Source organism: Nicotiana sylvestris, chromosome 7, assembly GCF_000393655.2.
Source record: "Nicotiana sylvestris chromosome 7, ASM39365v2, whole genome shotgun sequence".
In the NCBI taxonomy this organism is placed as follows: Eukaryota; Viridiplantae; Streptophyta; class Magnoliopsida; order Solanales; family Solanaceae; genus Nicotiana; species Nicotiana sylvestris.
In genome coordinates, this window is record NC_091063.1 from 5,351,216 (window position 1) to 5,364,442 (window position 13,227).

Here is a 13,227-nt window from a genome sequence, read left to right on the forward strand (position 1 = left end):
TATCTTTGAAGATAACTTCTAATTTCCCAAAAACTTCACCAAACATGTCTTTGGCAATTAATTGCAGCTAATTGTGCGCTACGAAATATGGAAAATGAGATCGATGATGATAACAACTTAACGATCCTCCTGAGAGTGAACACGCAAATGTAGCTGATAAAGACTTAAAAAGAAAGTCCCTCTCGCATAAAAATCCTCAACAGTTTTCTTACAAGATATAAAGTATCTATTTAATATCTAAAACTTCAATAGCACGGACAAAACTTGGGAATAGACTCCCTTCAGATTGAGGTAGTGAGGTCGATGGTATGGATCACAGTGAAACTTGTTTTATGTCTTCGGCTCTGGAATGTTTTCTTTTCCCCAATAAATTGCCGAAACATTTGGTGTAGAAAATTTAAAGCTTCCAAAATGAAATTCTCAGGAACTTTTCGCTGCCAGTCGCACATATTTGCCATCAACAACGAATTTAGAACTTGAATTTATCTGCACAAAATAGGAACAAAAAATCGCATCAGCACCCTTACACGTTTGGTTAAAGGATCAGTCATGAAGAAACTAGCATAGATGCGGTTTGATTGGACTGGCTGACCTTATGCTCAATTGTGTCGCTGACTTGGCTATCGTCTTTTACCATGCCAGACTCATTCACAGACTTTAGAACAATCTTTTTAAGTTTCTTCAACTTTAGAACGCCATCAGAATTCTGTCCCAAATGCGACGAGAGTAAGAGAGATAACAGAGAATGCATATGATCATAAAAATAGTCTCTAAGATGTGACATATAAAAACTCTTGTGTCAAAGAGGAAGAGATGCTAATGAAATATAAATGAAAAATAAGAAGTTGCAAACTAATGATGAGATGGAAAGAACACATACAGATTTCAAAGCTGATGTGATCAGTTTCTTCCACTTTATCTTCTTCTTGCTGTCGTTTCCATTAGAACCATCCACGACAGCTTTATCTTCTTTCACTGTTTCTTTTTTGGCTTTCTTCTTATGCTTAGTTTCCAGTTCTTTTTCAACCTGGATTACTTCGCCATTATCTAATTCACCAGATGGCTTGGCGTCACCATTTTCAGATTCCCTGTCTTTTCTTTTCTTCTTTGAGTGAGAATTACCATTTTCTGTGTCCTTCGAGTTTTGCTCCTTTAATTCCTCATCCGCTTTGTTCTCAGGAATCTCACTCTTATGATTGTTGTCACTCGAGACCTCCACACCATGGTCCGCTGGTTCAGTCTGCTTAGGCTGCTGCTTAGCATGGAAAGCTCGTGCCTTTGCTCTGTGCTTCTTACCATCAGCATGGAGTAGTAGTGTCTGCTTACTTGTTGCCTTGGTATTACACAAACTGCAGATACATCACTTTGAGGTCAAATAAGGATGAATTATATCAAAACAGAAAAGGGAAAAGGCAGAAAAGAAAAGCAGAAGGAACAAATGATGCAACCCATTAATACAAGCCAAAAGAGAAGGAGGAAAAAAGTTAAGAACATCTAGGTAGGGGAAATAAGCCACTAGTGAAGCAGTTATAAGGCTTTGAATGGATTGTATGGGGGAATCGATGATTATCAACCATGAATGGTGGATGACACACAAACTCATGAGCTGCAAAAAATATTCCCATCTTGCAGCAACAGCAAGACAAAAATATTTAATTGGACCAAGGATAATACTGGTTTGTTTTACGAAAATGTCATCTCATTTCTAGCAAATATCCATAACTTTTTCATTCTTAGAAAGCTAATCAAAAACAAGAAGAGAAAGATAAAAAGAAAGTTCAACAGACCTACAAAACCAAGGTGGATGGTCTGATAATCCAACATTGATATCTACATCAGGCTTCTGCTTTGAATCATTGCTGGCTTTCGCAGGAGTTCCATTTGAAGCTTTTCCTTGGCCCTTTGGCCCGTATTTCTCCTGAAGGACTTACAGAGAATAATTAGAAAACACAAAATCTGGTTATCAAAACACCACTCAGTTAAGACGCACCAGTTTGGGAAGCAAATACTATATGAAAGTAAATACTTGCAAGAGAAAGTAGCATGATGGATAAATGATACAGTATTTTTTTGTCCCAGTGCAGATTAGGATCCCATTTGAGAGTGCTTTTTTGTTTTTGTTTTTTGAGAAATAAGTATTTTTAGCATGAAAAGTACTTTTCAAGCATTTAGTAAATTTTCAAAATGAAATCCGGCAAAAGCTCAAATTTGGAGATTTTGTAACAGATTTTGGGCATAAGATTCATACATTATTTCAAGTAACAATTTGTTCTCATAAAATTGGATTGTATCATTTTATTTGAAATTAATTTTTGTATATGGCACAAAAGTGCCTAATAAATGGTACTACTCTTAAAGTGTTGTCCTTCTAAAAGAAGCCATAGGAAAACTGCTTCAAAAGTGCTTGCCATACTCCAAAACAGACATATCACTAACTTCGGAATAGAGGAAAATGTTTTCCGAGGAAAATGTTTTCCGTGGAAAATGTATTACCTTGTGATGTTTGGAAAAGAAAATGACTTCTGCCTACAAATGAGGAAGTCATGGTTTCCCTTTTGGTGGAACTTTTTTTCTTTGGAAAATATTCTAGTTAACCAATCATTGGAAAATGATTTCATTACTGAGAAAAAGAAAAACATTTTTTCAGTAGCCAGACACGAGCAAATAGCATCTTCACCCAGAAATAGGAAAATATTTCTTACAATATCGAACACACCCAAATGAAATTATACATAAAGCTTTTAGCAACCAAAAATTGAAACAATACAAAGTTTTTGCAATAGAAAGTGAGAGTGTTAGCGGGGTACTTAGTAGTCATTTTGTCGATAAGCACACAGTCAGTAACTTAGAAAGATAAGGATGGACTAAGGGCCATGATCTCAGCGATATTTGATTGCACAGGGTAGAAAACTTACTAATCTACAAGTCAGTTAACGAGAACGGCAATTGCAATGAAGTGTTAAATGGAAATGTATATGTATGTGTGCGAGCACGCTATCTGTCATTCCTGTAATTGAACATTTTCCAGCTACAAATATATATAGTACAGAGCTGAAGCTGAAGCATCAGAATTTTGCTGGGACTAGTTGCGGAAAAAAACCTTAACTCGAGATATGTTACAAGTAATGCCACAACTAACTTGTTGAAATAGAAAACTAAAGCCATAAATTGCATTGCTCAGGTAAAATTCAAAAAATAATACCAGATCATTATCCAAACGGTGAAAATATGTAAAACATAAAAAGATAGAGACTATACCGCTTCAGTAATGCATTGGGTGTGGCTTTCCACTGTTTGGCGACTAAAAATCTCTCCGCAGTCAATGCAAGATAGCTAGAACAACAAATAGAAGCAATAAGTGATCAAATCATACTTAAATAAATGACATTCAAAATCTAAGTGAAGGAAAAATAAACAAAAAATGAAAAAAAAAAAACGAAATCTAAAACCTTATAAGCAGAACAAATTCGGAAATGGCCGGGCAATTTAGGTTTCTTAAGGTTGTCTCCACAGTCTTCACACTGAAACCAAACCATCTTTTCCCTCTCTTTCTCTCCTTCTCTTTATGTTAAGCGACGGAGAGAAAGTTCTAGAAACTTTGAGGAGCTATACGAAGCCTGCAACAATAAATTATTTTAACGAATTTAGGAAGTGAAGAAGAAGAAGGGGTTTTAGGGTTTAGGAATTGAGCAGAAAACACAAGTTGATTATGGTGTTAAATGGAAAAATCAAAATGAACACAGCGGAAAGGGTGATGTCGTGGGCCACTTTTTCTGTAGAAACTCATGGGCCCAAATATTACAAGCCCAAATTACTTTGGACCAAACTGAATCCATAACGTGACTTTTACCTAGTTATACTATATTAGAAGGAATTTTTATCTTCTATAGCAAAGGTTAACATCTTATTTATTTTAAATAAATACTATTTAAAAAAATTATATTCTATAGATACCTTTTAATGTTTATAGCAAAATATTTAATTTTGGTTACCTCTTACCCCTGAACCACTAAATACGCTATTCGATTACACTATTTTCTTTCTCTCTCTACTTTGATACGCTATTCAATAATAAAAGCAGTAAGTTTCCTCTTTATCAATTCTTCATTGAAGGCTTGAAGTGTTTGACGTTGTTTCTTCTGTTAATTCGTCATTGAAGGATATAAGTTAATTCATCTTTATCAATCAATTCGTCATTGAAGGATATAAATTTATGTGATTTCTACATTTTTTGAGATATGGCATTGAAGGCTTTGACGTTGTTTTTTTCCATTGTGGCGGTCTTACCAGTGGTTGCTTCTGCTCAGGAAGTGACCTCGGCTCCGGCACCATCGCCGGACCAAGGCGGGCGCGTTTTCCCTACCGGCTTTCAGTGAAATGCATATTCGCCGGAAATTAGGGTTTGTTCTTGACCAAAGTCGACGGAGTTTGGGGCTGAGCAACTTGATTTTCTGTTAATATATTTCAATGTACTTTCATGTATTTAATTGACTTTTTTTCATTGTAATTCAATGTATTTCATTGTATTCCGTGTATTTCATTGTATTCACTGTCTTTTTTTTCATTGTATTTCAATGTATCCTGATGTATTTCATTGTATTCACTGTCTCGCTATATGCCATGAATGCATTCATATTTTTTTTTAATTAATATAATTTATGTATTCAGATGTATTTTATAATTTCTCTGGAGATTGGTATGTTTTTGGGGTATTTTTCGGTTGAGAATCTTTTTTATAAACGAAAATACAAAATTTGTGTGTTATAACTGAGTTTGTTAAGTTATATTAGATGTCTATTATATTAATTGATTCACTTTCCGTTTTAAAAATAATGTAATCCCCTATTTCACACCGTGAATACAGTCGAATACTATCGAATGCAATAATCTGTCCAGCTGTAATCCCATGTTTCACTCCCGGATACAATCGAATACACTCGAATACAACAACTGGTTAGCCGGACTTCTCTGTTTCACACTTATTTTTGCTATTGTATTCATGAATACAATAGCTTAAATACATCAAATACATCTTATACCCACAGAAAAGGTATCTATAATCCTTAATATAGCAAATGGTATCTATAGATGACTAATTACTGTTAAAAGATAGTGCTTTATGAAAATTTCTCATATTAGAAAGGGAAACTTACACAAATGTCCCAAATAAATCTCAACTTACCAACCTCGAGCCATTAATCATAGACTTGTCAAAACTAGCCAACAAAAATTGAAAAACCAAATAATATGGTTCTTTCTCTCAAATAATCACATGCAAAAATCACCTTCCATATTTTTAAGCGTAATTAACAACACTAGATACAAGACAGAAAGGAAATTTTATGGATGGGGTAGCAAATAAGGTTATAAAATGCAAAAAATATATACAATATTCCAAAAATTTAAACAAAAAAGAAACTTTTTCAATGGATATAGTTGAAATTCATTGAAAATATATAGATAAGTCAATATACAAAATTTGAGAAAGATTGGAGGTGATTTGGACTGGTTTTGTATCAAAATTCATAATTAAATCGAGTTCAAAAAAGTCTTCTGCGACACATGTATCACGCATGTATCTCACACACAGGTATACATGAATATACATGTGATACACAATAGATACAAATATGATATATATGTAATACACAAATGATACACAGTGTGATACACATATCATTTTTTTCATGTTCAGTTTTTACCGAATTTTCAATTCAAACCACCTCAAAACTTCACCAAAATATCCTAAAACTGAGACTCAAGCTCCTTAAGTTGTGCCCAGTCTATTCTAATAACATCCACTCAAAAAAGCAAAAAATTGATATTTTTTTACTACGAATAGCTAATTGGTTAATTTGGCTAATATTAGTAATATTTTATCAATTGGCCAATTTTTATAATGAGCTACCTATAAATGGACATAGCTGGTATTTTCCATATTAGAAATTTACTTACCAATGTTCTTTATGTTTTATAGTTTTTAATAAGTATCTAGGTTTTTCTTACAAATTGTGTAGATTACTCCTTAAAAAGCTCTCACCCAATTATTAGTGCCTTCAATTAAGGGATTCAATTATATCCTTTCCTTTTTTTTCTCTTTCCTCTTCTCTCTCCTTTTTTACAATAAAATTCCTAAATTTACGCCCAAAATCTCCATCTTCTCTCTTCCCACCATTGCCGATAATTTTACATTATTAAATCATCAATTGCATCGTTCTTTTACTGGGAGATCAGACAACACTGAAAATGAAGAAATATTCAGGAATTGTATGATAAATATATCATAATTGTATTTAAATTATATCAGATACATCAATACGTAAAACTTAATTGTATCACACTTGTATCATAATTGTATATAACTTGTATATGGTACATTAATATCCAAAATAATACCTGATACAATACTTATAAATTAATATTAATTATCATATATTTGTGATACAATCTGTGAAATTCGTCATGATCTCACAACCACTCATAATTCAAATATAAATTTGACACACTCCTAAAAGAATTCTTACACAATTATGATACAACTTAAAACCGACTCTAAACTTAAACTGATACAATATCGTATTATACTTGTATTAGTACATGTATTGTTTTAGGTACAAATTGTGATACAATTCTAAATTATGATACAACTTTGATCTTCATCCTTTTCAAGTTTCAATTTAAAACATCCACCTAGAACCAACTCTAAACATAAATTATAATACAATACTGTATTTTAATAATATTAGTATTATATCAGAATTGTCTTAGGTATTGATGTATCAAATACAACTCAGATATAATTATGATACCTTTATCATACAATCGTAATACAATTTCGAAACTTCATCTTCATCGAGTTTCATTATGAAATTCAACCTAAAACCAACTTTAATGTAGAGTGAAGCTTACACACAACTTGATTGTAGAGCAAATCTTCAAATTTCTTCTGTATTGTATAAATAAGAAAGAGATTTTGGACGATTAAAGAGAGAAATCATATATCAACAGCTTTGGAAGAGGAAAGAATCTGCAATTTTGGGGGATAACCGTGGAAGATGAGTGAGTAACCGAGATTTTGGATTAGAAAAATTATGGGTATCAATGGGTTTCTTACTGTGAGTAAGTTCAAAGAGAGGTAATGATATTGGGGTTCAGTGGGCTTCTTACGGTGATGATTTTGGGTAAGTACAAAGAGAGGTGATGATGTTGGGTAAGTACAAAGACAGATATAGTTTTCCTTGGAAAAAGGAAAAGTATCTTAAATGTATGAGATTATGTGTAACTGATACCCAATATTTAAGGTATGTTTCAATTCCTCATTTTTATGGTTTTGTATAAAACTAGTAAATATATGTATATAAAGTAATTAATAAGGAATTTAAATAAAGGTGGTAAATAGGTTTTTATTATAGTATAGCTAAGTAAAAATCCCACCCATAACTTAGAGCCCAAAAGCTAAGTTGGCTGATTGCAGGTCCAAATATTACAGGTCTAAATTCTTTTTTGAAACACAGCTAAAAGAATTGGGAGCCTAAATATAAGGTGTATGAATCTCTTAATTGGGTGAGGCCTTTTGGGAAAACCATGCAGACTTGGCCCAAGTCGGACAATGTCATACTATGTTAAGAGTATCTTTGGGTCGATTAAGCCTAACAATTAGTATCATATCTCAGGTTCGACGGAACGAGTAAGGTGATGGTTGAGTGATAATTTGGGGCTTGGTTTGCTTACCATTACAATCTTAGAGATGCACACACAAAAAGAAGCTAGTTGCGAGCTTGAGTTGCCATAAATACTCTGATGATATGGTGGCACAAAATGAATCTCGAAAATTGACCCGTGTATTGTGATAATAGGCCACGTGGAACTTGGTTAAAGGGAGAGACCCGCAGATCGTAGTAGTGGGCCACGTGAAACTTATAGCCCGTTTGGCTAGCTTCTCAACAGGCCAAAAGTGTTTTTTTTTTTCTTTTCAAAAAGCACCTGTTCCCCCTAACTTGGGATGTTTGGCCAAGCTTTTTTGGGGGAAAAGTGCTTTTGGGAAGAAGCAGAAGCAGTTTCTGAGAAGCAGAAAAAAGTAGTTTCTTCCCAAAGGCAGAAGCAAAAACAATTTTGACTTTTCTTCTTACCCAAAATACCCTTAACAAAATATAGTATATACCAAAATAACCGTTAAACATAATTCTTAGGATATTAATGTATAAGTATTTCTTTTTATTTTTAGAATAACTTTCTAATATATAGTGACTTTAGAGGTGAATGATTTTTAATATATTTAACTTATATTAAAAGAATTAAGTATTTTTTAATTTTATTTTTCATATTTTACTTAAATAAAATGAAAAGATTTAATTATTGTCGTTAACTACAAAATTTTGAGATTATTTATTTACTTATAATATTAACTATTAAGTAAATCTATTCATGTCCTTATTCATAATTTGATACTTAAAAAGCACTTTCAGAAAAGCTTGGCCAAACACAAATTATTGTTCAAAAGTGTTTTCCAGAATGACTAGTAAAACACAAACTGTTTCTCTCCAAAAGTACTTTTTCAAAAACACTTTTGAAAAAAGCACTTCTCAAAATAAGCTGATTTCTCCATCTTGGCCAAACAGGCTATTAGTTCGAGTGGGAGATTGTTGGGTGCACGAACAAAGTCCCGCATTGAAAACTGAAAAAAGTGGGAGCCTACATAAGTTATAGGGATCTCTTAATGGAGTGAGATCTTTTAAGAAAAACCTTACGAGCTTGATCCAAAGAGGATAATATAACACTATGTTAAAAGTATCTTTGGTTGATTTATAAAACATTTGGTTACTATTATTTTAAAGTACATCTTTTGAAAATTTTATAAACTGATTACTGATTACATTTTCTCAATCCTCGCTGTTAATCTTTCACGCTGTTGTGCAATCATTGGCAGAAAAAAAAGGTTTTGTTGCTTCTAATTCTAAGTTTCTTCAAATCATTGTAATATTTGACATAATATGAGGAGACAGACACGGTCAACTTGAAGCTATCACCAGTTAAGCATGAATTTTTTAAGATAAACATATTTACAATGTGCTGTCGTCACATAATATGATAATAATATAGCACTATATTAAATTCAGTTTCAAATATTAATTGTTTTGATAAATTAAATTTATTTTAGAATATTTGACGTTTCAAATACAATACTCTTTTTCCACAAATGAAGATGAAAGCTGGTAGTATTAATTATTGGGGTTTGATAATTCTCTTAAATTCTGCACCAAAATATGCAGCTTCTTGTTAACGAGTTCAACGTAGATTCAGGCATTCAGCTTTCTTCCAACTCAAGTTCCTTGACTTTATGTACAAATGGTGATCATTGATTCAAACAAATTGCTAGAACCCGACAAAGAAAAAAAAAATTAATCTTCAATATCTATGTTTTTTGTTTTTTCTCTTCATTTTTTTATTCTGTTCTTTTTACAAAATACTAAAATATTGATGGAGTAAGTTATATATATATAGATATATATGATAGAAATTATTTTTTGTGGTAAATGTTTACTGATCCACGAGAAAACTATTGTCTAGTACACCGTAAGGGGTGCTAGTTTATTATAAGGCTCATTAGTCAGTATAACCTTGAACACGGTACACTCTACATCGTCTAGAAAACGGTTAGGGTAAGCAAAATGGTTAAAATAAAATAATTAACCATTTATATTATTCATTAAAAAATGAGTTGGATAATGAGCTTTTTAAAAACGGGTCAAATATAGATAAAAACCATATTATCCTTTTAGAAATAACAAATGGATAACCAATGAGTCTAACTTTTATATTTGTAAAGTCTCAAATTTGGGGCTCCTCAAGTTAGGGAGACTCAGTATTCTCCCAAAAGTGATCATATGCAAGAAGTCATGGATAATATGGTTATCCATATTATCCGCAACCCGTTTTTTATCCGTATTAAATATGGGTCGGACCAGATAATTTATCCGTTTTTTCGTTACCCGTTTTCGACCCGAACCATATCTGACCCGCCCTGCCCGTTTGCTACTCCTAAAAACGGCCAAGGTTAGATATTTCTGTATTATTGAGGGGCTTTAGGTTGTAAAAAAAAGGGAGTCCATTCCTCTTGTGAGGATTCTTGACGACAATGATACAAATCGTGGTTCCTACAGATTCGCTTCTACTATAGAGAAACTCGTAAGGGGTTGTTTAGTTGGAAAGAATTTATCCCAGGATTAATTATTCCATTTTTTTATGGGTGTAAAAAAACACTACAATCCCGAGATAACTAATTCTGGGATTAATTATTCCACAATTTTCTACCAATCAAATATAGGATAAACTCTTCTTAAATTTAATCTCGAGATTAATTATTCCTTATCCCTTGTACTAAACAAGCCCTAAGTCTTTTAAGATAGTAGTATTTATGGGTTAAAATACATTAATTTGAATATAAAAAATTAAACCCAAAAGAAAGAAATATTTGCTCATGTTGAATTGAACTCTTCAACCTAATAATGGATCTTCCTTGAAATGGTGAAACAAATGATTGAACAGCCAGCCATTGTCCTCACAAAATAAGTATAAAATTATATTTTTAAAATCAAAGATAGCTGGAATCCCATAACAGGTTGGTGAAAGTGTACTTCGTGGGTACTTCCTCTCCAAAGGAAAGAAGAAAGATGCATGTTTTGATTTGGATTTTGGATGGTGTTGATATATATAGTCCAACCAGAAAAGAAGAATTGGACATGTACAGTTCAGCAATAAAATAGTACTATAAAAGGCTAAATACCCTGCAATAGAATGTTCAATTATCAAAAGTACTATTTTTTTTTTCTTTTGGTTTCACAATCCGGTATTCGTATTAGAGCGTAGTTAAATCCGAATCTGCATCGAAAAGTTTCACATTGAAGATAAAATATTCCATAATAAAGATAATTCCATATCTCAAATTCAAACTCGACACGATTAAAGATGAAGGAATACTTATGACTCCATCATGACTCATATTAGTCATATACTATCATATACTCAAATAGGGTGGCAAACGAGCAAATCGGGTCGGATATGAATATGCTAAAAACAATTAATGCAAAATCTGATAAAATATTCGGCTTGATCCATATTTAATGTGGATAATAAATGAGTTAACCGGCGGATAATTTTGGATATTCATATTATCTGTGGCTTCTTGAGAAAATTTCTAACATGAGGAACCCCTAAGTTGAGTCTTTATAAATATAAAAGCTAAACTCATTGGTTATCCATTTTAAGTGAATACTATGAATTTTATCCATATGGGATCCATTTTTAAAAAGTTCATTATTCAATATATTTTTTGGTAGGTAATATGAATAGATAATTATCTTTTTTATCTATTTTACCACCATTGTACTCAATTGAAGACAAAGATGAAACATATATATATATATATATATATATATATATTCCATATATAAATATTCAATAATTAATTGGGTTGAAAACTACTCAATACTCATGCAACAATTCTATTTCTTCAAGGCTTATAAAATAATCAGACAACTCATTGTTCAAATTAATCATTGACTTACGTGAATGCGTGTCTAGAATTATAAGGAGCATAAGCCAAATAATGATTTATCCAATCACCCAAACAAGTCTTCCTTTGGACCTTGAAATATTTGTTTGGTTTGATCTCCTCCCTACGTGTCCCCCCCCCCCCTCTACCAACCCCAACCACTCAATAGAAAATAATTAATTTCTTCATGTTAGTATTGATCAACATAGACTTCGAAGCGAAAATAATATCACCAACAAAGAGTTTGGTAGGATAATTGAAATCCTTCCTTTTTTGATCAGATTTTCGAGTTTAAACTTTAAAAATAGAAATCTTTCGCTAGAAACATATAGGCCTATATAGGGACTATATGTTATAAATACATGATATGAGCGGATCTACCATACTATATACTGGTTCACATGTATCCAATAATTTTTGTTCAAACAAAGTATATGTGTAAAAAAATTCAGTAAATATCTATAAATATTTGGATATAAATTTACTTAAAATTATCATTGGAACCCAAAAACTTCAAATCCTAAATCCATCTCTACACACAAGGTTATCAATCTTGCATGCTAGTACACATGCAAATGATGATAAATAAGTTGTCTGTTATCAAGCGAACCATTTTTGACTAAGTTACTATGATAAAAACCTCCAATTTAATTTATGGACAAATTAGCGATTGAGTTGCGTGTTTTCATAAAAAAACATGAAGCTATCTATAAAACTGCACTCAACAATCTCAAAACCACAAAGTAATGTTAATGAAATCTTATTAAAATAATAAACATATGGACAATAATCCCTAGCGTAATGATCAAATTATAAAACCAAAGTTTCATAATAGAGTAAGATAAGTATAATTTGTTCAAAAGAAACATTAGAGCCGTAACTAAATGACAAGATAATGAAAGTGAATGATTGAAATGGAAATCGAAGTAGAAAAATCACGTGAGAGAGGAAGACTTATATAAAGCTAATTAAAGGTAACACTAATCAATCAATAAGGGTTGCGGTGAATAGTAACAAAGTTATTTATCCTAACCAGAAATTTTATATTCGAGCCTTGAGTATGGAATAACCTCTATTAAAAAGCGCTTTATCTCTAAGGTAAGATTTTTCAACGCAAATTCGTATTTAATAATTAGGCTCTAATGCAAATATTCAAAATATCGAATAAGAAATTACAACAACAACAACAATAACGATCCAGTAAAATCCCACAAGTGGGGTCTGGGGAGGGTAATGTGTACGCATACCTTACCCCTACCCCTATGAGACAAAGATGTTGTTTCTGATAGACTCTCGGCACGAATAAGAAAAAAAAGAGCAGCCTAGTACACTAAGCTCCCGCTACGTGCGGGGTCCAGGGAAGGGCGGACCACTGAAGTCTATTGTACGCAATCTTACCATGCATCTCTGCAAGAGACTATTTTTACGGCTCGAATGACAACAACTTTACCAGTTACGCTATGACACGAATAAGAAATTAGAAGGAAAAAAAGGACCCCTAAGTAGTCCCCATTGCCACCGTCCAAATGCTGAAAAGCTAAGCTGTTGGAAAAACTTAGAGGACACTTCCCAAAGGCAGAGGAAATAGAAAAGGGATAATTGTCATTTTCCAAGCTGTTCTTATACTTCCCTCAATCCCTCCTAATTTTATGTTTTAAACTTTAAAGAACGAATAA

General features: G+C 32.4%; 1 protein-coding gene across 1 annotated transcript; it reads right to left on the minus strand.

Moving 5' to 3' along the window:
- LOC104233718 (UBP1-associated proteins 1C) lies at positions 1-3,744 on the minus strand. Its single transcript, XM_009787156.2, has 6 exons — positions 3,450-3,744; positions 3,259-3,333; positions 1,788-1,918; positions 881-1,349; positions 593-706; positions 1-486 (listed from the first exon to the last, which is right to left on the minus strand). The coding sequence occupies exons 1-6, from the start codon at positions 3,534-3,536 to the stop codon at positions 421-423; spliced, it is 942 nt and encodes a 313-aa protein (XP_009785458.1). The 5' UTR covers positions 3,537-3,744; the 3' UTR covers positions 1-420.
- Between the last annotated feature and the right edge of the window lie 9,483 nt (positions 3,745-13,227).